Below are 26,611 nucleotides of genomic sequence, written 5' to 3' on the forward strand. Positions count from 1 at the left end.
TTAAAACTATGACCCCTCGTGCTAGCCATTTCTGCCCTGGGAAATAGTCTCTGGCTATCGACTCTATCTATGCCTCTCATTATCTTGTATACCTCAATTAGGTCCCCTCTCCTCCTCCTTTTCTCCAATGAAAAGAGACCGAGCTCAGTCAACCTCTCTTCATAAGATAAGCCCTCCAGTCCAGGCAGCATCCTGATAAACCTCCTCTGAACCCTCTCCAAAGCATCCACATCTTTCCTATAATAGGGCGCCCAGAACTGGACGCAGTATTCCAAGTGCGGTCTAACCAAAGTTTTATAGAGCTGCAACAAGATCTCACGACTCTTAAACTCAATCCCCCTGTTAATGAAAGCCAAAACACCATATGCTTTCTTAACAACCCTGTCCACTTGGGTGGCCATTTTAAGGGATCTATGTATCTGCACACCAAGATCCCTCTGTTCCTCCACGCTGCCAAGAATCCTATCCTTAATCCTGTACTCAGCTTTCAAATTCGACCTTCCAAAATGCATCACCTCGCATTTATCCAGGTTGAACTCCATCTGCCACCTCTCAGCCCATCTCTGCATCCTGTCAATGTCCCGCTGCAGCCTACAACAGCCCTCTACACTGTCAACGACACCTCCGACCTTTGTGTCGTCTGCAAACTTGCTGACCCATCCTTCAATTCCCTCGTCCAAGTCATTAATAAAAATTACAAACAGTAGAGGCCCAAGGACAGAGCCCTGTGGAACCCCACTCACCACTCACCATTGCAAGGAAAGATTCCATTTCTGGTGCGTTTTGAATGATATGTAATGCTGCAGTTTGCAGATGTTATGCTGTCAACTGATCTGAAAACATAATAGCCTCTTGTCAGCAGTTTAAATATTGTGACATAGGTTGTGGGCTCTCAAGTGGAATAGTGTGGCTTTGTACAAATACAGAGAATAAGTTGAAGATACTGGTATCACCTCCAGCCTGATAGTGAGGTAGGGAAAGGCTAAATGAGTCATAAATCCCACACAATGTAGAAGCAACTGAAATATCAATGTGTAATTTTATTAAACAGTGACTTTTCCTTCATCTTTTCCAACACCTGTGATTCAGAGAATTGCATTGAAATCTATCAAGGTTTATAAAATGCTTCAGTTAGCTTGGTCCACATGATACAATGTGAGTTACCCCTGTGACTCAAGTGCTGTTGTGATGATGTGCTGGTGTCTCTGCCTGTGGACCAGAAGGTCCAGGTTTGAGTCAACAGACTTTGTAGTTATTATAATCGACCTGTTCAGAAATGGTATGTGATACATCTCCAGGGCAGCTAGGAGTATACAGTGCAGGTGACAGAGCTGCAACTACCTGATGAGGAACGTATGAGACTTGAGTTAATAGCTGCTGGATGGCCAGAGGACAACCATCAGAAAGTACACTTTATATGTGTATTTTAATGCCGATCCATGGAAAAGCAAGCACAATTGATGCTATTAGCATTCGTAGCCTATAAAAAGAAACTTGGATAAGAACCCGAAGTACTACAATCCACAAAATCACCAAGAGTTGGAGGATAGAATTAGGCTGGATAGCTCTTTTTGAGCTGGCACAGACATGATTGGGGAATGGTCTCCTTTATGTGCTCTCAACTTTTTTATGTTTTTATGATGTTCCACAATTACACTTTGTGAACACACCTTTGGCAAAATATTCCACAGTCAGGAGAATTACAGCATTGATCCCGCTTCATGTCAAGCTGGATATTCTATTATTTGCTTGTGAAGGAGCTGCTCAATTCCCACTCTCACCCTTACAGAGGGTAGAGGAGGTAGGATGAATGTTTTAGGATTGTATCCTGTTTTTAGGAACTGACTCACAGCTGAGCAGCCACTGACCCAGCTGTTCTAAGTCACCTGTGTGTCCATGCAGATTGCTTCTCAGGTTTTATCGATGTACTCGGTCCGAATTGTTGAGTGAAGACACTGATCAATTCCTTGTCCAGATGGGCTATAGTGGATGGAATGGGGATTTGAGATTCCTGTGGGATCTGGGGAGCAAACCTATTCCCTTTTTGTTTTTGGATTCTTTTTGGAAAAACCTTCTATGGTTTATTTTGTGTTAGAGTCCACCATTACATTTTCACAGGTCCATTGCTGGTTTTACTTTAAGAAACAAAGGAGGCCTCTCTAACTTTAGCTGTGACAACAGGTGCATTAGGCACAGCCATGTGTTTTACTCCAATTTTATGATGACATAAATAGGTGTAACGCAGGTAAATTTCTACCTGAGATAAGCTTGTATGTTTTCCATTGTTTAAACTTGGCAAAGGAGAAACAAGCAGGATTGTACACTAGGCTACACCTGCCAATGAATGATTTCGATTGAATCGACTCTTCATAGCAGACTCTAATTAGTACCTGAAGCACTGGAAAAACTATAGTCTCCTGTACTGTTAGTAGTTAGCAGAATTTTTTGATCTTGAATGGGATTGGAAATTGATTAATGAGTCATAGAATTCCTACAGCGTGGAACCAGGCCAATTGGCCCATCGAAACCAAAACCAACCCTCTGAAAATTGTCCCACCCTAACTCACACCCCCAACCCTATCCCCATTTACCATAATCTTCCTATCCTATGTATCCGTACACACTATGGACAATTTAGTGTGACCAATCCACCTAACCTGCTCATCTCTGGACACTGGGAGGGAACAAGAGCACATGAAGGAAACCCATATAGATAGTTACCCAAGTGTAGACTCAAACATGGGGTCCCTGGCACTGTGAGGTAGCAGTGCGAACCACTGAGTTACCATGTGTCTCTACTGGAATCTAAGGTTCTTTCTATATGACTTCAGATAATCAGAGCCCTAAAATCACCAGTGTTTTATGTGGTCTCAGGTGCACATACCCCTGCTTGCATTTGGCTGTTCCTAAGTCCTGGTCCTTTCCGACCTGCATCCAGGTTTCCCCAGCACGTTCTGTCATAGTTTCAGGTTCTTGTGACCAGGTTAAATGGGATATGCTTCTGTTGTTGAAATGGGGTGTTCCCTTTTCAACTAAATTTGAAATTTATCTATGTGGATTTGTTGGTAGCTTGCTGTGGATTCTGTCTTTACTTCTTTATCAGATTAACTGCAAAAAAGGAACATCAGAGACTGCACCTAGTCCACACTGCTACTTCTGAAGCAATGTAGAAATGTCTGGGGACTGTGGATATCACTGTTATTCAGTAGAACATGGCTGATCTCCATGTAAATGCTTTCTGACTTTTGTTGCATAACCATTAATGGTTTTTCCAAAACAAAACCTATCAACCTCACTTTTGGCCTTTTCGATTGACCAATTAACATCAACAGCTCCAGATTTCCAGTTTCCTTTACATGACAAAATGCGTCTAAACAACTTTACCTTATTTTATAAAAATTAATTTGTCGTACATGAGCATCGTTGCCCATCCTTGATTACCACTTGAGAGGATGGTAGTCAGCCACCTTCCTGAACTACTGCCATCCATCTGGTATATGTATGTCCCATGCCGCTTCTAAGAAGTGAGTTCCAGGACTTTGATCCAACAGCAGTGAAGGAACAGCGATACAGTTCCAAGGCAGGATGTTGCATGATTTGGACGGGAACTTGCAGGTGATGTTGCTTTGTTTGGGATACGTTGTTCTGGAATGTAGAAAATACTTTTAAAGAAGCTCAGAGTGTTGTTGTACGTTGCGTGCATGGCACAGTGGCTCAGTGGTTAGCACTGCAGTCTCTCAGCGCCAGGGACCCGGGTTTGATTCCAGCCTCGGGCGACTGTCTGTGTGGAGTTTGCACATTCTCCCCGTATCTGCATGGGTTTCCTCCGGGTGCTCCGGTTTCCTCTCACAGTCCAAAGATGTGCAGGCTAGGTGGATCAACCATGCTAAATTGCCTGTAGTGTTCAGGGGTATGTGGGTTATAGGGGGTCTGGGTCTGGGTCTGGGTGGGATGCCTCAAGGTCAGTGTGGACTTGTTGGACCAAAGGGCCTGCTTCCACACTATAGGATGTCTATCTAATCTTGTAGAGGGATACACTGCTGTTGTGATGTGCCATATGTAGAGGGATTCTTATGTTGAGGTCATAACCCCTTGTTCTGGACTCAGTCACTTGTTATAACCTGAATCCCACTAGCCTTTGTTTACTGGAGAAGCTCACGCAGCAGTTCCTTTCATCTGCCACCTGTCCCTGCACAAAGTAACTCCAAGCAGATTTTCACTGTGGATGCACACAAAACAACAGGCAAGATCTGCTTGCCCCAGTCAGCCCAGCACGCTGTGTTACCAATCAGTCAGGAGCTCCCTGAGAATCACTGGAAATGTCTCTCAAATTTTAACAAGAACTGAGAATGCCAGAACTTGTACTGTTTCAGAAGTGAAATACATTTCATTGACAGTTACTTGTTGATTTATGTTTGTGTATGATTCAATCTATTTTGTACAATACAGGTATTTCTCCTATAACGTGATAGTTGCGCTCTTGTGTGACCTTGCACTATGGAAAATGGTGCTATTGGAAATCGCCATAAAAAATTGCCTCATAGGAAAATCGCAATACTGTACAGTAGAAAGTGTGCATTATCCAAACAGAGTCCACTATTTAATGGCATTATAGCCAATTCACGTTAACGAAACATGGGTTATAGCAGAAACATCAGTATACTTGAAGTGTAATTTTAAGCTTGAACCACATGGTTTGCCAGCATGTTAACCCCGCTGATTCCAAGAGATGTGCCAGACAGGCAAACTATTGTCAAAACATTCTTATATACATCGCAAACTGATTTATAGTTAGTGCCAGAGATAATGGGAACTGCAGATGCTGGAGAATTCCAAGATAATAAAATGTGAGGCTGGATGAACACAGCAGGCCAAGCAGCATCTCAGGAGCACAAAAGCTGACGTTTCGGGCCTAGACCCTTCATCAGAGAGGGGGATGGGGAGAGGGAGCTGGAATAAATAGGGAGAGAGGGGGAGGCGGACCGAAGATGGAGAGTAAAGAAGATAGGTGGGGAGAGTATAGGTGGGGAGGTAGGGAGGGCATAGGTCAGTCCAGGGAAGACGGACAGGTCAAGGAGGTGGGATGAGGTTAGTAGGTAGCTGGGGGTGCGGCTTGGTGTGGGAGGAAGGGATGGGTGAGAGGAAGAACCGGTTAGGGAGGCAGAGACAGGTTGGACTGGTTTTGGGATGCAGTGGGTGGGGGGGAAGAGCTGGGCTGCTTGTGTCGTGCAGTGGGGGGAGGGGACAAACTAGGCTGGTTTAGGGATGCAGTAGGGGAAGGGGAGATTTTGAAACTGGTGAAGTCCACATTGATACCATATGGCTGCAGGGTTCCCAGGCGGAATATGAGTTGCTGTTCCTGCAACCTTCGGGTGGCATCATTGTGGCACTGCAGGAGGCCCATGATGGACATGTCATCTAGAGAATGGGAGGGGGAGTGGAAATGGTTTGCGACTGGGAGGTGCAGTTGTTTGTTGCGAACTGAGCGGAGGTGTTCTGCAAAGCGGTCTCCAAGCCTCCGCTTGGTTTCCCCAATGTAGAGGAAGCCACACCGGGTACAGTGGATGCAGTATACCACATTGGCAGATGTGCAGGTGAACCTCTGCTTAATGTGGAATGTCATCTTGTGGCCTGGGATAGGGGTGAGGGAGGAGGTGTGGGGGCAAGTGTAGCATTTCCTGCGGTTGCAGGGGAAGGTGCCGGGTGTGGTGGGGTTGGAGGGCAGTGTGGAGCGAACAAGGGAGTCATGGAGAGAGTGGTCTCTCCGGAAAGCAGACAGGGGACGGGATGGAAAAAGGTTACGTGGAACAGCCCCTCTTCCGCACCTACACAAGCCCCAAACCCCACCTCTTCCTCCGGTACATTGATGACTGTACCGGCGTCGCCTCTTGCTCCCCAGAGGAGCTCGAACAGTTCATCCACTTCACCAACACCTTCCACCCCAACCTTCAGTTCACCTGGGCCATCTCCAGCACATCCCTCACCTTCCTGGACCTCTCAGTCTCCATCTCAGGCAACCAGCTTGTAACTGATGTCCATTTCAAGCCCACCGACTCCCACAGCTACCTAGAATACACCTCCTCCCACCCACCCTCCTGCAAAAATTCCATCCCCTATTCCCAATTCCTCCGCCTCCGCCGCATCTGCTCCCACGATAAGACATTCCACTCCCGCACATCCCAGATGTCCAAGTTCTTTAAGGACCGCAACTTTCCCCCCACAGTGATCGAGAACGCCCTTGACCGCGTCTCCCGTATTTCCCGCAACACATCCCTCACACCCCGCCCCCGCCACAACCGCCCTAAGAGGATCCCCCTCGTTCTCACACACCACCCTACCAACCTCCGGATACAACGCATCATCCTCCGACACTTCCGCCATTTACAATCCGACCCCACCACCCAAGACCCCTGTCTGCTTTCCGGAGAGACCACTCTCTCCGTGACTCCCTTGTTCGCTCCACACTGCCCTCCAACCCCACCACACCCGGCACCTTCCCCTGCAACCGCAGGAAATGCTACACTTGCCCCCACACCTCCTCCCTCACCCCTATCCCAGGCCACAAGATGACATTCCACATTAAGCAGAGGTTCACCTGCACATCTGCCAATGTGGTATACTGCATCCATTGTACCCGGTGCGGCTTCCTCTACATTGGGGAAACCAAGCGGAGGCTTGGAGACCGCTTTGCAGAACACCTCCGCTCAGTTCGCAACAAACAACTGCACCTCCCAGTCGCAAACCATTTCCACTCCCCCTCCCAGTCTCTAGATGACATGTCCATCATGGGCCTCCTGCAGTGCCACAATGATGCCACCCGAAGGTTGCAGGAACAGCAACTCATATTCCGCCTGGGAACCCTGCAGCCATATGGTATCAATGTGGACTTCACCAGTTTCAAAATCTCCCCTTCCCCTACTGCATCCCTAAACCAGCCTAGTTTGTCCCCTCCCCCCACTGCACGACACAAGCAGCCCAGCTCTTCCCCCCCACCCACTGCATCCCAAAACCAGTCCAACCTGTCTCTGCCTCCCTAACCGGTTCTTCCTCTCACCCATCCCTTCCTCCCACTCCAAGCCGCACCCCCAGCTACCTACTAACCTCATCCCACCTCCTTGACCTGTCCGTCTTCCCTGGACTGACCTATCCCCTCCCTACCTCCCCACCTATACTCTTCCCACCTATCTTCTTTACTCTCCATCTTCGGTCCGCCTCCCCCTCTCTCCCTATTTATTCCAGCTCCCTCTCCCCATCCCCCTCTCTAATGAAGGGTCTAGGCCCGAAACGTCAGCTTTTGTGCTCCTGAGATGCTGCTTGGCCTGCTGTGTTCATCCAGCCTCACATTTTATTATATAGTTAGTGCCAGTTTGGTATTTTTTATGTTACCAATATTTTTTAATTTTAATCGGACTGAACAAAAAAGGTTATTTAAATAGTGCTGGCTACCTGTTGATAGAACAGAAAAAGGGTAATTACAGGTTTGGAGCAGCATAGAGACATGGATAGATTTAAAGAAATGGCCAAGAATTTTCAAAATTGAGGTGCCATAGTAATCACCTGCCATTGAAGATCTCAGATCAATGGAAACTTGGTTTTAGTTAGGGTATAAGGAGCAGGGTTTTGGTTCAGGATATGCAACAAGTCCCTTATATTAAAACATATACTGTAGAAATTAAGTGGCATGTTTATCTCCTCTGTGCAGAAACAAGCCTCCTATCAAGAGAATGGTGATTACAATTTACTACTCCCTAGCCAAAGCACTTTTCCAAAGGAAATTGGTTAGTAATGCTAATGCAGGAGGAAGTTCTGTTACTGGAATAAAAAATTGTTTATTCCATTCTTGTTTTCCTCTTATCCTGAAGAGAGAGAAAGGTGTGACTTTTATTAAATCAGGGCAAGATTGTGTATCCATCAAGAACCACCTTAGTTTGTTCTAAAACCAGCTAGTAGTTAACACCGAATAGCTTGTTGCAGTGAAAAGATACAGTTGCTCATAAATTAGTAAGATTTTGCAGCAAACAAAGTATAACAGTGACATGTATACCCGTTGCATTACATTTCTTTAAAACACATGACAGCTTGCAAGGACAAGTGCAACAGACGCATGGGAACACCTCCAACTTCAAGTTCCTCTCCAATCTCCCAATTTAAAACTAGATCAACGTCCCTTCACTGTCAACTAGATCAAAATCCTGTAACTTGCTCCTTAACAGCATTCTGGGTGTACCTACGTCCCAGGATAACAGCAGTTCAAGAAGGTAACTTTCTGCCACCTTCTCAAAGGAAACCAGGAGTGGGCTACGGATGTTGGCCTTACCAGCAAAGCTCACGTGGGCCAATCAAAAAAAAACTTCTAGACGAGAATGGAATAAATACTTTAAAAAGAAAAAAATAACTCGTTGGGTGATGGAAAAGATCATGGGAGTGGGAAGATTGGGATAGTTCCTTCTAAAGGCTAGGCATTGGGATGATGGGCTGAATAGCCTTCTTCTTTATTCATTAATCCAACTGACCTGAAGATTCTTTCTTCGATTGTGCTTTTCCATTAACTCTAAAGTAGCTAAGATTTTTAGGTACCTTTGTGTACCCAAGATTGGGCTGTAAGTGGTGACTTGTAAACTTTTCGCTTACATGTGACAATAAACCTATTTCAATTCAATTCAAGTACTTATCTAGGCAGCACTTAACAGGTGAGCCTGAATACTGAGGGTCACCAGGCTGTTATGAATCCAAAAAGATAGTATCATTTCAAATAAAATCTTTGTGAAGACTTCATTCTTTTAGGTTGACACCTTTTGATCAGCTGCTCTCTCTCTGTTGATCCACTATCTTTGTGAGACGAAGACCATAAGACATAGGAGTGGAAGTAAGGCCATACGGCCCATCAAGTCCACTCCGCCATTTAAAACATGGCTGATGGGCATTTCAACTCCACTTCCCTGCACTCTCCCCGTAGCCCTTGATTCCTTCTGAGATCAAGAATTTGTTGATCTCTGCCTTGAAGGCATCCAACGTCCCCTCCACTGCACTCTGTGGCAATGAGTTACCTGTGGTAACTTAAATATTCTGCAATAATTGCTGTAGCTTAGATGGCATGGGAGATTGGGGTCAGATGCCCATGAATTACCTCAGTGTTTTTGAATACGCGCATTCACTGAGAACTGGCAAAACTCTTTGTGCTTCTATTAGGCTACAATAATGATTAATTTGTTCAAATGCAGAAATGTGAAACAAATCTGTATTCAAGCAATTTCTGATTAGCATTACAGTGAGATGATCTCATTGCGGATCTTGTTCCAACAGTTTGACTGATTAAAGTGGCATTTCCCTTGTCTATTGAACTGGCAGTTTCACTCCCCAAAAACAGAAGCTACACTGTTTGACAAATCAGCCTTTGTAAACCTTCGCCTTTCTTCTCTCTCTGCAATGGTGTTGGCAAGCAGACACTGCAATATTCACCCAGCTTTTAATTATAGGTTGCCAACTGGCAATTGTAAGATAATAATAAATTGCCAGCTTAGCACCACCAGCAATCACCCAGACCACTGAAACTCGATCAAAGGGCATCATTTGTGGTTGTTTTGATAATGTAATGCACCCAATATGTATGATTATTAATGTATATTTTAATTTGCAAGCAGCAGAACTCCAAATGTCACATAGCCAAGGCAGAGAGAAAGCAGGACAATCACATTTTTGCAAGCTTGATAGCTGAAGGGATCTTGATTGAACTTAGTTCACAAGATCGAAAGCCATGCTTCCTTCAGACGAGATGTGAATTGGTGCAGAATCAACTGAAGACATTACTTATTACAAATGTTGCCATGAGGGCTGTTAGTATTCACTGACTATCCTATGTGCTTTTTTCTGTCAGCTGTAACTCAGCTGGTAGCTCTGTCACTTCTGAGTCACAGGTGTCTGGGTTAAGGTCACAGGTGTCTGGGTTCAGGATTTTAGCACAAAACTCCAGTGCAGTGCTGAGGGAGCACTCTTCCATCAGAGGGGCTGTCTTTCTGATGAGGCTCCATCTGCTGAATGGAATAGACGTACTAGATCCAACCAGGCAGATTTTCAAAGTAGATTTGAGTGTAGCAAATGGTGTCATAGACTCAGAGACATTTACAGCATAAAAGGAGTCCACAAAAACGAAGTTTCTGGAAAAGTTCAGCAGGCCTGGCAGCATCCATGAAGGAAGAAACAGAATTAATGTTCGGGTCCAGTGATCCTTCCTCAGAACAGTTCTGTTGTCTCCCTGCAAACATGCCCTCCAGACAAGCCAGCAATCTGCTTTCATGGTTTTGCCTATCAGTTCATGAGAGAAACCTGAAAGAGACATTGATAGAATGGGTAGCCAGTGTCTTTTCTTTCTCCCCAGGTATAAACGCCATTTAGTAAGGGATATAAATAAAAGGCGTTAAGTTTAAAGGAGATGTGAGAGGCAGGTTTTTTACACAGAAGGTGGTAAGTGCCTGGAATGCGCTGTCAGAAGAGGCGGTAGAAGCAGATACAAAACACCATTTAAGAAGTATCTTGACAGATACATGAATAGGCAAGGAACTTGAAGGATATGGACAGCATAGAGCCAAAAGGTTTTGAGTTTAGAAAGGCGTCATGTGTCTGTGCAGTCTTGGTGGGCCAAAGGGGATGTTCCTGTGCTGTACCAATCTTTGATCTTTGATTACATAGAATTACATTGAGCCTACAGCAGAGAAAAAGGCCATTTATTCATACATTCATTCATTCATTCACCCATAAAACATTCATTTACAGTATATACGTGTGTAAAAATTGAATTTTTAAGCCAAGGTTTTTAGCCAAAATTCTTTGTCACTTTTAATGTGGGTCGTATTTGCTGTTTGTCCTGAAGGAGTGCTGCTGTACTTGAGCTGCCATCTTTCAGAGGAGATATTCAATAAAACTCTGTCCAACCTGTCAGTTGGGCAGCATAGTGGCTCAATGGTTAGCACTGCTGCCTCCCAGCACCAGGAATCAGTGTTCAATTCCACCCTCAGACGACTGTCTGTGTGGAGTTTGCACACTCTCCCTGTGTCTGCTTGGGTTTTCTCCGGGTGTTCCAGTTTCCTCCACAGTCCAAAGATGTACAGGCTAGGTGGATTGGCTGTGCTAAATTGCTCACAGTGTCCGGGGATGTGTAGATTAGGTGGGTTATAAGGGGATGAGTCTGGGTGGACTTGTTGGACCGAAGGGCCTGTTTCCACACTGTAGGGGTTCTATCTATAAAAAGGTGATCCCAGGACCATATTTCAAAGAGCAGCAGAGAAGTTATTCCAATATGTTTCACTTAATCAACGTCAATAAAACAGATTGTTTGGATAACAAAGTGTGAAGCTGGATGAACACAGCAGGCCAAGCAGCATCTCAGGAGCACAAAAGCTGACGTTTCGGGCCTAGACCCTTCATCAGAGAGGGGGATGGGGAGAGGGAGCTGGAATAAATAGGGAGAGAGGGGGAGGCAGACCGAAGATGGAGAGAAAAGAAGATAGATGGAGAGGAGAGTATAGGTGGGGAGAGGATAGGTCAGTCCAGGGAAGACGGACAGGTCAAGGCGGTGGGATGAGGTTAGTAGGTAGGAAATAGAGGTGTGGCTTGGGGTGGGAGGAAGGGATGGGTGAGAGGAAGAACAGGTTAGGGAGGCAGAGACAGGCTGGGCTGGTTTTGGGATGCAGTGGAGGGAGGGGATGAGCTGGGCTGGTTGTGTGATGCAGTGGGGGGAGGGGAAGAACTGGGTTGGTTTTGGGATGCAGTGGGGGAAGGGGAGATTTTGAAGCTGGTGATGTCCACATTGATACCATTGGGCTGCAGGGTTCCCAAGCGGAATATGAGTTGTGTCTGGATATTTTACTGCGCTGTTTAAGCAAGCTTCCTGTACACAAAATTGGCAACTGCATTTTCCTGACCTCACATTTCAAAACTATTTTTGATTTGAAAGCACTTTGTGATGTACTGTAGTCATGTTGAAGATGTGTAAATGCAAATGTATCTTTTCTCCATTCTGTTGGTGAGTTTCACATTTTAACAAACCCAAAGGTAAAGAGTAACTCTCAGACCCCTTCCCCGGGAAAGGAAACATGTGCCCGCTCATCAACATCTGTCCAAAACATCTGTAAGTTAGAGTCAGCCAACGAGGTGGGAGTGACCTTGTCAGCCAGCATTGTTATAGCATGGCATGTTGATGTTTACTTCGAGTTGGCCACTAAGACAAAAACCAGTTCTGGCTTGTGGAAGATAATAAAGTGTGAAGCTGGATGAACACAGCAGGCCAAGCAGCATCTCAGGAGCACAAAAGCTGATGTTTCGGGCCTAGACCCGCTACTGAGATGCTGCTTGGCCTGCTGTGTTCATCCAGCTTCACACTTTATTATCTTGGATTCTCCAGCATCTGCTGGTTTTTTTTAACTTACTCTCTGTGCCTTGGCCCAAAGCTTTGGAATACCGCCCCTAACCTCTGCACCTCACCTTGGTCAAATAGATAACCTTAGGAAGTGACTGTGCTTTGGGACATCTGATCTAATATCACCCAATTTGAACACGGTTGCTCCACTCTGTTGTACCATGTACAAAGGAAGCTCCTTGGGATTTTCACTACATTAAAAGTGCAGTATAACTGGTTCACAGGGGAGTTAGTCTTTTACTCAGCTGTCACCTTTTTATTATTATATTTGAGTCTTCTGAACCAAGCATCTTAGATATTACCCTTTGTTCTCGGAATATTGCCTGCACATTGCATATCAATCTATATCAGCTCTCTGAGACACATCAAGTGAAGTGCTTTTATAGTACACATCAGAATCAGTCCCTACAGGATTTCAGTAACAACAGAAAGCCTGCATACTTAGTTGTGGCAGAACAGTTTGATTTGATTATAGCAAAAGAAAACCAGTTTCTTTTTAATCTCAAGACATCCAAAATCACTTTATGCTGGAGAATTATTTTTGAAGTGGACACACTGTCGTGTAGCAACAAATTTCCACAACAATGTCTCACAAAGTACAGATGAAGTGAAAATTAGTGGAGTTGCGGATAATGAAGGTTATCAAAGGATACAGCAGGATATAGATCAGTTGGAAAGTTGGGCGTGGAAATGGCAGATGGAGTTTAGTCTAGACAGGTGTGAGATGATGCAATTTGTAAGGTCAATTGCAAGACGGATGTACACAGTAAATGGCACAACCTTTAGAAGCATTGATACACAGTCAGATCTTGGGGTGCAAGTCTATAGTTCCTGGAAGAGGCAACACAGGTGGATAAGGTGGTAAAGAGGGCATACAGCATGCTGGCCTTCATCAGTTGGGGCATAGAGTATAATGGTTGGCAAATCAGGTTGCAGCTGTGTAAAACTTTAGTTCATCCACATTTGGAGTATTGTGTACTGTTCTGATCACCATGCTGTAGGAAGGATGTGGAGGCTTTGGAGAGGGTTCTGAAGAGGTTTTCCAGGATGTTATCCAAATTGGAGGGCATTAGTTACAGAGAGACAGGTTGGATTATTTTCGCTAGACCGTCAGAGGCTGAGGGATGAACTGATAAGAGTGTATAAAATCAGAGATAATGGGAACTGCAGATGCTGGAGAATCCGAGATAACAAAGTGCGGAGCTGATGAACACAGCAGGCCAAGCAGCATCTTAGGAGCACAAAAGCTGACGTTTCGGGCCTAGACCCTTCATCAGAAAAGGGGGAATGGGGAGAGGGTTCTGAAATAAATAGGGAGAAGAGGGGGAAGCGGACTGAAGATGGATAGAGGAGAAGATAGGTGGAGAGGTAGGGAGGGGACAGGTCAGTCCGGGGAGGATGGACAGGTCAAGGGGGTGGGATGAAGTTAGTGAGTAGGAAATGGAGGTGCGGCTTGAGATGGGAGGAGGGGATAGGTGAGAGGAAGAACAGGTTAGGCAGGCAGGGACGAGCTGGGCTGGTTTTGGGATGCAGTGGGGGAGGGGAGATTTTGAAGCTGTTGAAATCCACATTGATACCATTGGGCTGGCTGCAGGGTTCCCAAGCAGAATGTGAGCTGCTGTTCCCGCAGCACATCCCTCACACCTTGTCCCCACAATAACTGCCCTAAGAGAATCCCCCTCATCCTCGCATACCACCCCACCAACCTCTGGATGCAATGCATCATCCTCCAACACTTCCACCATCTACAATCCGACGCCACCACCAAGGACATTTTTCCATCCCCACCCTTGTCTGCCTTCCGGAGAGACCACTCCTCTCCGCGACTCCCTTGTCCGCTCCACACTCCCCTCCAACTCCACCCCACCCGGCACTTTCCCCTGCAACCGCAGGAAGTGCTACACCTGCCCCCACACCACCTCCCTCACCCCCATCCCAGGCCCCAAGAAGACTTTGCACATCAAGCAGATGTTCAGCTGCACATCTGCCAATGTGGTATACTGCATCTGCTGTACCCAGTGTGGCCTCCTCTACATTGGGGAAACCAAGCGGAGGCTTGGGGACCGCTTTGCAGAACACCTACGCTCGGCTCGAATAAACAATTGCACCTCCCAGTCACGAACCATTTTAACTCCCCCCTCCCATTCCTCAGATGACATGTCCATCCTGGCCTCCTGCAGTGCCACAATGATGCCACCCGAAGGTTGCAGGAACAGCAACTCGCATTCCGCTTGGGAACCCTGCAACCCAATGGTATCAATGTGGGCTTCACAAGCTTTAAAATCTCCCCTCCCCTCATTGCATCCCAAAACCAGCCCAGCTCGTCCCTGTCTCTCTAACCCGTTCTTCCTCTCACCTATCCCCTCCTCCCACCTCAAGCCGCACTTCCATTTCCTCCCTACTAACCTCATCCCGCCCCCTTGAACTGTCCGTCCTCCCCGGGATGACCTATCCCCTCCCTATCTCCCCACTTGTACTCTCCTCTCCACCTATCTTCTCCTCTGTCCATCTTTGGTCCTCCTCCCCCTCTCTCCCTATTTATTTCAGAATCCTCTCCCCATCTCCCTTTTCTGATGAAGGGTCTAGGCCCAAAACGTCACCTTTTGTGCTCCTCAGATGCTGCTTGGCCTGCTGTGTTCATCCAGCTTCACACTTTGTTATCTCGGAGTGTATAAAATTATGAGGGGCATGGATAGTTGGAGTCTTTGCCCCAGGGTGGAAATGTCAAATACCAGGGGACACAGGCTTAAAGTGAAGGAGGAAGGGTTTAAAGGAGATGTACGAGGAAAGTCTTTTTTTGTGTGGGAGATGACAAGAACGCACTGCTGGGAGATGGTAGATGCAAAGATGATTACAGTGTTTACGAGACATCCAGACAGGCTCAATAACAGGCAGGGAATAGGGGGACCATGTGCAGGTGGATGGGATTAGTTTACAAGGCATCATAGTCAGCACAGACTTGATAGGTCAAAATGACTGTTTGTGTGCTGTACTGTTATATGCTCTATGAATAAAGACCAGATCATTGGTCTTTTGATATTGGCTGAGCGTTAACTATTTGGTCAAAACACCGGGAAGAACTCCCCCATTCATCTTCAAAGTTGTTGCAGATGACCTTTTGCTTCTGCCCAGGAACGCAAACAAGGCCTTGTCCTGGCATCTCATTGCAAAGTTGGCATCTCTAAATACGCAGCAGTCCTTCCAAACTGCTCTGAGGTGTGAATCTGCATGTTTGATCTCAGGGCTCCTGAATTGGGCTTGAACCTATAGCCTTTTTGCTTGATGGTGAGATGAAATTGACACCTTATGTGACAGTCGGCCGGTCTAATATATTCATTTTCGAAATTCTTGACTACAAATTAATGATACGGATCACACATTCTGGGTCTGCCAGCCTAGGCTGAGTGAGCAACTTAAGGGAAGATCCGAGCTTCCATAATCCATCAACCAGTGTTCGGAAATCTTTCACTGACTTTGTTAAATGCATTGAACATTGAGTTCTTGATAGAACATTCTGGACCGAAGCAACCTAAAGTGAGACGTTGGAAAAAATAGTTGCGGTTAGTTGCTGAGAATGATAACACATAACTGACATGACCTTGGTTTTTTAAATTTGTAATGAGGATGAGGTTGTATTTATTGTTTCTCTACAATCTCCCTCAACATGTTACGAGGGAAGGCCTTCCTAAAGTAAGACATCTTCTGATTGTTTGGGTATCCTCTTCGAAAAATCACTCCTTAAGTTTAACTAATTTAAAAGGCGCTTATACACAGCTCCATGCTTTTAGATAATATTGCTTTGTGATGAGCTTCTGAGTGGTATGGAGGGATAACTAGTCTGACTAAGGGGCATGTTGGGTCACTTTCTCCTTACAGTTCTAGCCATGGTTTGTTTTTCACTACATTTTAGTACGATTTAACTTTATTCGAGTGGCAAACACTGGTTGGTAAAATATTGGAAAATGTTGTGTAGAGCATAGTAATTCATTGTGATAACATTTTTACAGTTTGCCTTTCATTCGGTAACTTTACATGGGCCACAAGAGCTGAAGTGGTAATGGTCGCTCAATGCGTTTTGCCACTTTTGGTCACAGCTTATAGTTTGCCTCCAGGAACTGACTGTAGCAAGCTGATCGGAGACTAAGATAAGAAAAAAGTGGGACATTGTCAAACTTGTCTTGCATGAATCTTGTCTGTTGCTTTCTAGATAGGACATGGCATCTCATCCCTCCATGCAGCAAAAAGGTCAATTTTCCTCCAGCAGGGTCTGCAGCATTGCTGGGAAGATTATGAGGATGTAGACAATCACAAATGTTGCAAATTTCCAGTCCTTTGAATTCCATACAAGGAGTGGACATGAACCGTGTCCCAACCGTAAAAAGGAGCAAATTAGACTAATGTTTTAAGCTAGAAATTTGACTGAAAGTAATCATGACTATATTGTTTTTCTTTTCTGGTTTGTTTAATCTAATCTAGTTGTCTCTGATGAAGGGTCTAGGCCCGAAACGTCAGCTTTTGTGCTCCTGAGATGCTGCTTGGCCTGCTGTGTTCATCCAGCCTCACATTTTATTATCTTGGAATTCTCCAGCATCTGCAGTTCCCATTATCTCTCATACAGATCATAGGGTGCTTAGACAGAGTTAGATATACAGGTTACAATTGCACAGGAGGTGTGCAAAACAAGATCAACATTATTTAAGGTTAGTGTCCATTCAGCATATTTACACTACCATGCCTAAAATCCCATTGGATTCAATTTTACGATCAAATCTATTACACAGTACTTCTCATGAAAGTCCATGCACAAAATCAAACACTCTACATTTAGGAAACCTTTATTATTTCATCAACGAACCTCAATAGGTTAAGTCAAATATAATTTCTCTTTTACAAATCTATGCTTGCTGCTATTTATTAACCCATATTTTTCCAAGCCACAATCAATTATATCTCAGACAATTGTCTCTGAAAGCTTTCATATCACTGGAATTGGGCTGTCTGGCCTACGCTTCTCTTATTCTCCTTTTCTTTCAACAGGGGTGTAATATTAGCCATCTTCCAGTCCCCTGACACCACACTCATGTCCAAAGGGGAGTGGGGGATTATATCTCGTTCCACAGCTATCACATCCGGACCCTCAGAACATAGAACAGAGATGAGTACAGCAAAAGACAAGGCTGTTCAGCCCACCATGTCTGTGCCAAACATGTCCCATTCTGAACTGATCCCATCTGCCTGCAATAGTCTGTCTCTCTCTATACCCTCCCTGTCCATGTGTCTGACTAAATGCCTCTTAAATATTGGTAAGGTATCTCCCAAACACGTATCACCCTCTGTGTAAGAAAACTTTCATTGTACATCTACTTTAAACTTTTACCCTCTCACTCTAAACCCATGTCCCTGAGTATTTTAGTGATAATGGGAACTGCAGATGCTGGAGAATCCAAGATAATAAAATGTGAGGCTGGATGAACGCAGCAGGCCAAGCAGCATCTCAGGAGCACAAAAGCTGACATTTCGGGCCTAGACCCTTCATCAGAGAGGGGGATGGGGAGAGGGAACTGGAATAAATAGGGAGAGAGGGGGGAGGCGGACCGAAGATGGAGAGAAAAGAAGATAGGTGGAGAGAGTATAGGTGGGGAGGTAGGGAGGGGATAGGTCAGTCCAGGGAAGACGGACAGGTCAAGGAGGTGGGATGAAGTTAGTAGGTAGATGGGGGTGCGGCTTGGGGTGGGAGGAAGGGATGGGTGAGAGGAAGAACCGGTTAGGGAGGCAGAGACAGGTTGGACTGGTTTTGGGATGCAGTGGATGGAGGGGAAGAGCTGGACAGGTTGTGTGGTGCAGTGGGGGGAGGGGATGAACTGGGCTGGTTTTGGGATGCGGTGGGGGAAGGGGAGATTTTGAAGCTGGTGAAGTCCACATTGATAAACCAGCCCAGTTCGTCGCCTTCCCCCACTGCACCACACAACCAGCCCAGCTCTTCCCCTCCACCCACTGCATCCCAAAACCAGTCCAACCTGTCTCTGCCTCCCTAACCGGTTCTTCCTCTCACCCATCCCTTCCTCCCACCCCAAGCCGCACCTCCATCTCCTACCTACTAACCTCATCCCACCTCCTTGACCTGTCCGTCTTCCCTGGGCTGACCTATCCCCTCCCTACCTCCCCACCTATACTCTCTCTACCTATCTTCTTTTCTCTCCATCTTCGGTCCGCCTCCCCCTCTCTCCCTATTTATTCCAGCTCCCTCTCCCCATCCCCCTCTCTGATGAAGGGTCTAGGCCCGAAACGTCAGCTTTTGTGCTCCTGAGATGCTGCTGGGCCTGCTGTGTTCATCCAGCCTCACATTTTATTATCCCTGAGTATTTTACTCGTGGTAACCTAGGCTACATCCCCTTCAGACCAAGTGATTTTTCTACTTTGAACATTGCCCACATTTTAAGGATATCTATTATGTATGCTTTTATCCAAATTTGCCCATTCCCTCCTTTCTTACTGTGAGGTTACAGATAATTAGGTAGCATTTACAGCACAAACTGGCCATTCATCTCAACTGTACCTGTGTTTATGGTCCACAGGGATCTCCTCCCATTTTCCTTTATTTAAGCCTACAGTCAAGTTCATTCTCTCGGGAACTAGATGTGCAAAATAGAGTTGAATTATATTTGGGAACATTTCAAGGGTCACATGCCTCTGCCATGGTGGAACCTCTCTGATGTATGTGATAGAAGCAGTTTTACCGAAATGCATTAGGCACGAGGACAGGTCTTCTAAATGATGCAAATGTACAGCTGGAGCTCTTTAAGATTCCACAGGAGTTTGATTTATTCCCCGGAAGTTGAGAATAATTTCTACTCCTTTCCCTGCAGAGAAAGCAATAAATGAGTGAACCAGTTCAGACTGCCTGTTCTGATGTAAATTCTGTAACCCAATTTGTTAAAGCTGGGTGGTTCCTGTAAGCTAGTGAGTGAAAAAGGAAGCACAGTTTTCCCTCAGGAAGTTGAACTCTACTGAAGCTTTTAGACGGTGGCTGTCAAGTAACCTTTTGATGTATTGCTGCTGCGCTGCTTGCCTAAGTCTAGAGGTGTTTTCCTTTTATGTACGAGCTGTGATAGAAGACTTATGACATACAGTGTGTATTGCGCATTTCATTTCAGAAAATAAACCAGTTGCGACATCGACAAGTAAGTGTATCCACAAAGCCTTTCGACACCCTGTTCCGCATCCTTTCACCCATCTGTGCATTACTCTACGCAATGTTAAAACAGTTTTCCCTCAGCCATCCAGTCCAGAAGAATATTACTAAAGAGGGTTCAGACAAGATTTACCAGGATATTGCCAGGAATGGAGAGTTTGAGATGCCAAAATATACTGGAAAGACTGGCACTTTTTTCACTGGAATGTAGGAGACTGAGGTTTATAAAATCATGAAGGGCATAGATAAGGTGACTGATAAGGGGCTTTATCCTCGGTTGGGGAAGTTCAGAACGAGGGGGCATATTTTCAAGTTGAGAGGAGAAAGATTTAAAAAATGACGAGTGGTTTGTGTGTGGAATGAATTGCCAGATGAAGTGGTGGATGCTGGTACTTTTACAATATTTAAAAGACTTTTGGACAAGCATGTGAATAGGAAAGGTTTGGAGTGATATGAGCCAAATGCAGGCAAATGGGACTGGTTTAGTTTAGGAACATGGTCGGTGTGGACAGGCTGGACCAAAGGGCCTGTTTCCATGCTGTCTGGCTCTATTGACAGCTCTGCAGTTTCTCTTTCTCTCTGTGTTTTAAACAAATGGCATTTAATCCTCAGAGCTGTGGGAAAGAGCAGGAGAGTGGAATAATCTGAAAGCTCATTCACAGAGGCAATTCAAGCTTGATGGGCTAAATGGTCTTCAGCTTTGCTTTTTGATTCTATGATTCCAAATTTGTAAATGCGGCTCTGATTCTAGACTTAACAACTGGAATAGTCTGTTTCTATCTCCTTCAAGCTGTAACCCTATATTAGCAAGTAAAAGAAACATTATCCTTCTTCTTAAGCAAGGGTAGTGTGAACGTGTGTTTTAATGCCCCCAGTGGCACTAGTTCCACCATCAGTTCTCTGAGGCAGCATGTAATGTCCCTACCTCTGAAACAAGAGGCCTGGGCTCAAGTCCCATCTGCTGTAGAGGTATGAATAACATCTCTGAACAGGTTGGTTAAAAATTACTCCTCTGCTGCTGAGAGGAGGAAATCCCATCTTTTAAAAAAATATTATTAATTAATTTCCAGCATTTATTGCTCATCCCTTTTTGTCCAGACGGCAGTTAAAAGTCAACCACATTGTTGTGGGTCTGGAGTCACATGTAGACCAGATCAGGTAAGGATGAATGATTTCCTTCCCTAGAGGACGTTAGTGAACCAGGTGGGTTTTTCCAACAATAGACAATGGTTTCACGATCATCATTTGACTTATTTCCAGAGATTTATTGAGGTCAAATTCCATTACCTGCATTGGTGGGATTTGAAACCAAGTACCCAGAAAATTACCTGGATTAAATACTTTCACAAAAATACCACTGGACCATCAACTTTCAACTCAGTTACAGCCAGCAGGCTGTTTATGTATGTGTGGGACAGCTATCTGGGAAAGGCAGGAGAGTGGAAGAAGTAAAATCCTGTCCAATCATTAGCCTGAGGGGCAGGGCTATTAAATCCAGACCTTAACCTGATGGGAATTAAGGAAAGCAGCTAAACAAAAAATAAAAGGCATTGAAGTAGAAACCCGAGACGAGCAGGAGAATCAACATGGCAGAAGTGTAGAAAAGTCCAGATCTGTTTTAGAGGAATGCAACAACAACTTATTCAGAACATAGAACATTACAGCACAGTACAGGCCCTTCGGCCCTCGATGTTGTGCCGACCTGTCATACCGATCTCAAGCCCATCTAACCGACACTATTCCATGTACATCCATAATACTAGTACTATTACAGCACAGGAGCTGGCACTTTGCTCCACTATATCTGTGCTGACCATAATGCCATTCTAAACTAATCCCATCTGCTGTGCACATGGTCCATGCTATTCCTTGCCTGCTCATGTGTTTGTCTAAATCCCACTTAAATAGTGCTGTCTCATTCTACCACTTCCCCTGGCTGCTTGTTCTAGGCACTGACCGCCCTCGTTGTAAAAAAACGTTTCTCACACATCTCTGTAAATCTTTCCACTTCTCACCCTCAACCTATGCCCCCAAGTATTTGACATTTCCACACTAGTAAAGACACTTGAAATATCCACCCTGTCTATGCCTCTCATAATTTTATCCACTTCTATCAGGTTGCCCCCTCAGCCTTCAATACTCCAGCGAAAACACTCCAAGTTTGTCCAACCTCTCCATATAGCTAATACACTCCAATCCACACAACGTCCTGGTAACACATACAGAAATTACTGGAAAAGCTCAGCAGGTTTGGCAGCATCTGTGAAGAGAAATCAGATTTCCTTTATTCATTCACGGGATGAGGGCGTTGCTGTCAAGGTAGCATTTATTGCCCAAAGAGCAGTTCGGAGTCAATCACATTGCTGCAGGTCTGGAGTCACATTTAGGTCAGACCAGGTAAGGATGGCAATTTCCTTCCCTAAAGGACATTAGTGAACCAGATGGGTTTTTCCCCTGATAATCAACAATCAATGGTCATCACTAGATTCTTAATTCCAGATATTTTATTGAATTCAAATTCCACCATCTGCCTTGGCGGGATTCAAACCCAGATGCCCAGAACATTATCTGGGTCTCTGGATTAACAATCCAGCGATAATACCAATGGGCCATTGCCTCACCATGATGTTTCGGGTCCAGTGACCCTTCCTCAGAACTAAGGCGCTGCCTGACCTGCTGAGATTTTCCAATAACTTCTACTTTTGTTCCCAATTTACAGCATCCATGGTTCTTTTGATTTTTTAAATTTAAATCTTGGTAAACCTTTTCTGCTCCCTCTCCAAAGCCTCCATGTCCTTCCTATAGCATGGTGACCAGAACTACACACAATACTCCAAATGTGGCTTCACTAAAGTCGTATACAGCTGCAATATGACTTTGCCAACTCTTATACTCAATGCCCCAACCGATGAAGGCCAGCATGCATACACCTTCTTTACCACCTGATTTACCTGTGTTGGTGCATTCAGAGAGCTATGGCCTTGCATCCCAAGATCCCTCTGTTTATCGATTCTGCAAAGGATCCTGCCATTTACTTTCTTCTTGCATTTGACTGTCCAAAATGTATCACCTCACACTTGTCTGCATTAAATTCCATCTGCCATTTCTCCGCCCAATTTTCCAACTGATCTATATCCTGCTGTATCCTTTAATAACCTTCCTCACTATCCACAACTTTACTAATTTTCATGTCATCTGTAAACCTACTAATCAGACCATCTACATTTTCATCCAAATCACTTATTTGAATTGCAGATCCCAGCACTGATCCTGTGGAACACGACTGGTCACAGACCTCCAGTCAGAAAGAAACATCCTCTACAAACTACCCTCTCAGTTTGCAGGCAATTTTTTGTGAGTGGGAGGGAGAAGAGGAGGAGAAAATGGGGGGAGTAGTGGAACTGATTGAATAAATTGTTCAAAGAGCTAACATTTGTGGTTTGGGACTGAGTTGTCTTCTTGTACACTCAATCATTCTATGATTCCAATCTTGTAAATCTTGTCCAAAACAAAAACATGGAATGCTGGAGAAATTCAGCAGGACTGCAAGTATCTATGGGAAGAGAAACAAAGTCACATTTTGAGCCCATATGACTACATTTTGCGACCCTTGTGGCTAAAGGGGTCAATGGATATGGAGAGAAAGCGGGAATGGGGTGCTGAGATTGCGTGATCAGAATAATCCTGTTGAATGGTACTCCAGGCTTGAAGGGCCAAATGGCCTACTCCTGCACATATTTTCTATGTTTCTAAGCATCTATGGAAGGAGAAACACAGTAACATTTCGAGTCTACATGACTGTTTTCTACAACAGTGTAAAATCTGGTCCCTCGTTCCAGACTGAACTACTGTAAAACGCCTGCTCCCATCTATGCCATTTCATCCTTTTTTTGTTCCATGTATGTCTGCAAAGTTGCTTCTGTGTATCTGCATCCATCTCGTGACTTCATCAAAAGATTCTGTGTCAAAACCCACAAGCTTTTTCCTAATAAATTCTGTTATTGAAACAAACCATAACGATCAAGATGAATCATTTCTCAAAATAAATATGTGAGGCTTGCAGCACTGGATGTGTGATCGCACATGAGCCTGGGGTCTCACTGGGAGTGGCTGACTGGAAGGGGAAGGGTAAGCATTGGTTTTGGCAGACAGACCTGGAGGATGGGGGTGTGGTGGTGTTTGGCAGGGGGGCAACCCAGGAATCCTTGAGGAGACCCTCCGATGGCACCCAGCTGACACCAGTCCGCACAGGGAAAGCTGTTGGCGTACATCTGTCCCACCACCTGGCAGAACAGTGTGGGTCTCTTAAAGGGGACATTCTTTGCCCACTTGGGCATGATGGTGGACTGCCCAATGCCCAACCTGCCGCTGATAAACTGGCAGTGAGGACAGGGGGTACACAGAAGGCACAGCAGCCTCTGGAATTTGACTGCTCCCGTACCCCCTCCCAACACAAACCCCATCCTTGGGGGAGTGTGAATCCAGCCCTAAAATTTGGTTTATGTGAAAACACCAGAGAAACTGAGATTGTTGATTTTGCAGCAGAAGAGTTTGAGGGAACATCTAACAGAGACATTCCAAACGGTGAGGGCTTTGGTAATGTAGATAAGGAAAAGCAGTTTTCAGTTGCAGAAGGGCAACCAGAGGGCGTAGATTTAAACTTTCAAGGTGAGATGTTTTGTTTTTACTCAACAAGTTGTTAGAATATGGAATCCACTATTTGAAAACATTTTGGAAGTGTAACTTTCAAAAAGTGCATTTCACATGGTGTTGGGGAAAGAGCGAAGTTGGATTAAAATGGACACAATATGTTGTATCAATGCGGCATGGTTATAAGTTGTAGATGGTTATAAATTGCCATGAACCCACAGTTACAGATTAACCTTGTAAACAGTAGCCTGAAAGATCAGAAAAATGTCTGTGTGATACTTCTGAAATGGGGATGTTTCACCGTGCTTATCATCAATGGCTCCTGTTGTCACCTTTCGTCGCTGGAACCTATTTTCCTTTTCAGCCACTCTTGATTATTGGCATTCTCTTTATGCATTATCTGGAAAGGAGAAAAAAATTTCCTTTATGTAAAAGTAAAGTATTGCGGATACTAGAGATCTGAAATGACAGCAAAATGCAGGAGAAGCTCAACAGGTCTGGCAGTATCGGTGGAGAAGGAAAGGCAGAGTTAACGCTTCAAGTCCAGCTTGAGTTCCAAAACATTAATTCTGTTTCTCACTTCACAGAATCTGCCTAAACTATTTCTTCAGCACTTCCTGTTTTCATTTATTTGCGTTCATGTTATAGCTAAGTTGCTTCTTTTCCTTTATTCATTCACAGGATGAGGGCATTGCTGGCCAGGCACCATTTATTGCCCAGAGGGCAGTTAAGAATGAACCACATTGCTGTGGGTCTGGAGTCACATGTAGGCCAGACCGGGTAAGGATGGCAGTTTCCTTCCCTGACAGACATTAGTGAATCTGATGGGTTTTTCCAACAATCAGCAATGGCTTCACGGTCATCATTAGACTTTTAATTCCAGATTTTTTTATTGAATTCAAATTCTATCATCTGCCGTGGAGGGATTTGAACCCAGGTCCCCTGAACATTATCTGGGTCTCTGGGTTAACAGTCCAGTGATAATATTACTACACCATCGCCTCCCCTAACATCTTATGTACAAGTACATCTTAAGGGTGTTCTCAAGCACATTGCAGCCTCTGAATCACGTCTCCCTGATTTGGGTATAACTCACTGTTGCTTCATCATTGCTGGATCAAAGTCATGAAGTCCCATTCTAATAGCATTGTGGGTGCACCTACACATCCAAACACTGCAGCGATTAGAACACAGCTCACCACCACCACCTCTGCAGCAGTTCGGTCCCGCATTAAATGTGGAAGGAAATCAGCATTGACGTTTCGGTCCAGTGACCCATCCTCAGAACTGGACCTGCAACATTAGCTCTGATTTCTCTCCACATTTGCTGTCAGACTTGCTGAGCTTTTCCAGCAATTTTGGTTTTTGTTTCTGATTTCCAGCATCCACAGTTCTTTCAGTTTTTACCTGCATTAAATGTTTTCTTTGTCAGCAATATCCTTGTTGACCAAAATCTTAATTCCTCTTTTGGATTAGCAATTCTTTTTCTTGGTATTCTTTTCTACGTAAAATCACTGTAAAAATATAAATGTTGTTTATACAATTTGCAGTGACTTCATTTGGCAATAACTTTGTACTGGTGTATTTTTTAAAAAACACCAGAGAAAATTTGTTTTGTTTGAGTCAGAGATTTGCCATATTCAGGCACAAATATAAAAATGACAAACCAAGTATAAAAGAAGAATTCTGATGGAAATGTTTGAGAAGAAAATATTTAGTTTGTAGCCACTTAAGCAATCATACTCACGTGATCACGGAAAACTACTCAGAGTCAGAGCAGTTCTAAATTACAGGAAGACCGCAGAACAGTTCTGCTTCTGTGCGTTATATTGTGCCCTCTGAGCAGGAAACTGCAGATGTCTGGCCAAAGTTCTCTGTGTGAGTAAAAGGTTATTACTAGTTCTGTCCTAATCAGGGTTAACAGAATAGTTGTGTGTTTGTGGTATCTGTGGGTGTCAAATTGATTAATGCTGTGCAAGTGCTCAAAGCTTGCTTAAAGTGTCTGAAAGTACTTTAGGTTGCTTTAAACCTAAACTGAGCTGCAGGTCCTGACTCATTGATTCAGCAAAACAGACGTACCATGATTTACTGAAGTCAGCGGGTTCATTTTATGATTACAGTTGATTGACTCAGGATCTGTGCTTCAAGGGCTGACATATCCATTGTGTGTTTTAGGGCAACATTATTAGTATCTTTGGGATTGGGCTAGACGACTGGCAGTGGAGAGTTAGTGTCATTGGATTATTATGCAACAGTTCTTCATAGAATACTGTGAGTTAAAAATGAACTTTGTTTTGAAATCTCTCCATGGCCTCAATCTTCCACATTTCTGTAACCTCCCCCAACCTCACCACGCA

At 44.7% G+C, this 26,611-nt stretch overlaps 1 protein-coding gene across 8 annotated transcripts in view; it reads left to right on the forward strand.

The window, feature by feature from the left end:
- The window catches only part of prkag2a (protein kinase, AMP-activated, gamma 2 non-catalytic subunit a), a 447,918-nt gene that overhangs the window by 308,008 nt on the left and 113,299 nt on the right, over window positions 1-26,611 (forward strand). Inside the window, exon 1 of one of the 8 annotated variants that reach the window (XM_048551461.2) lies at window positions 26,040-26,132. The exons of the other annotated variants lie outside the window; for them this stretch is intronic. Within the exon in view, the coding sequence (XP_048407418.1) occupies window positions 26,111-26,132 (22 nt within the window). The 5' untranslated portion in view covers window positions 26,040-26,110. Of the gene's footprint in view, window positions 1-26,039; window positions 26,133-26,611 lie in introns of those variants that run through there. 8 annotated transcript variants of the gene reach the window in all.

This window comes from Stegostoma tigrinum, chromosome 2 (genome assembly GCF_030684315.1).
Source record: "Stegostoma tigrinum isolate sSteTig4 chromosome 2, sSteTig4.hap1, whole genome shotgun sequence".
Lineage (NCBI taxonomy): Eukaryota > Metazoa > Chordata > Chondrichthyes > Orectolobiformes > Stegostomatidae > Stegostoma > Stegostoma tigrinum.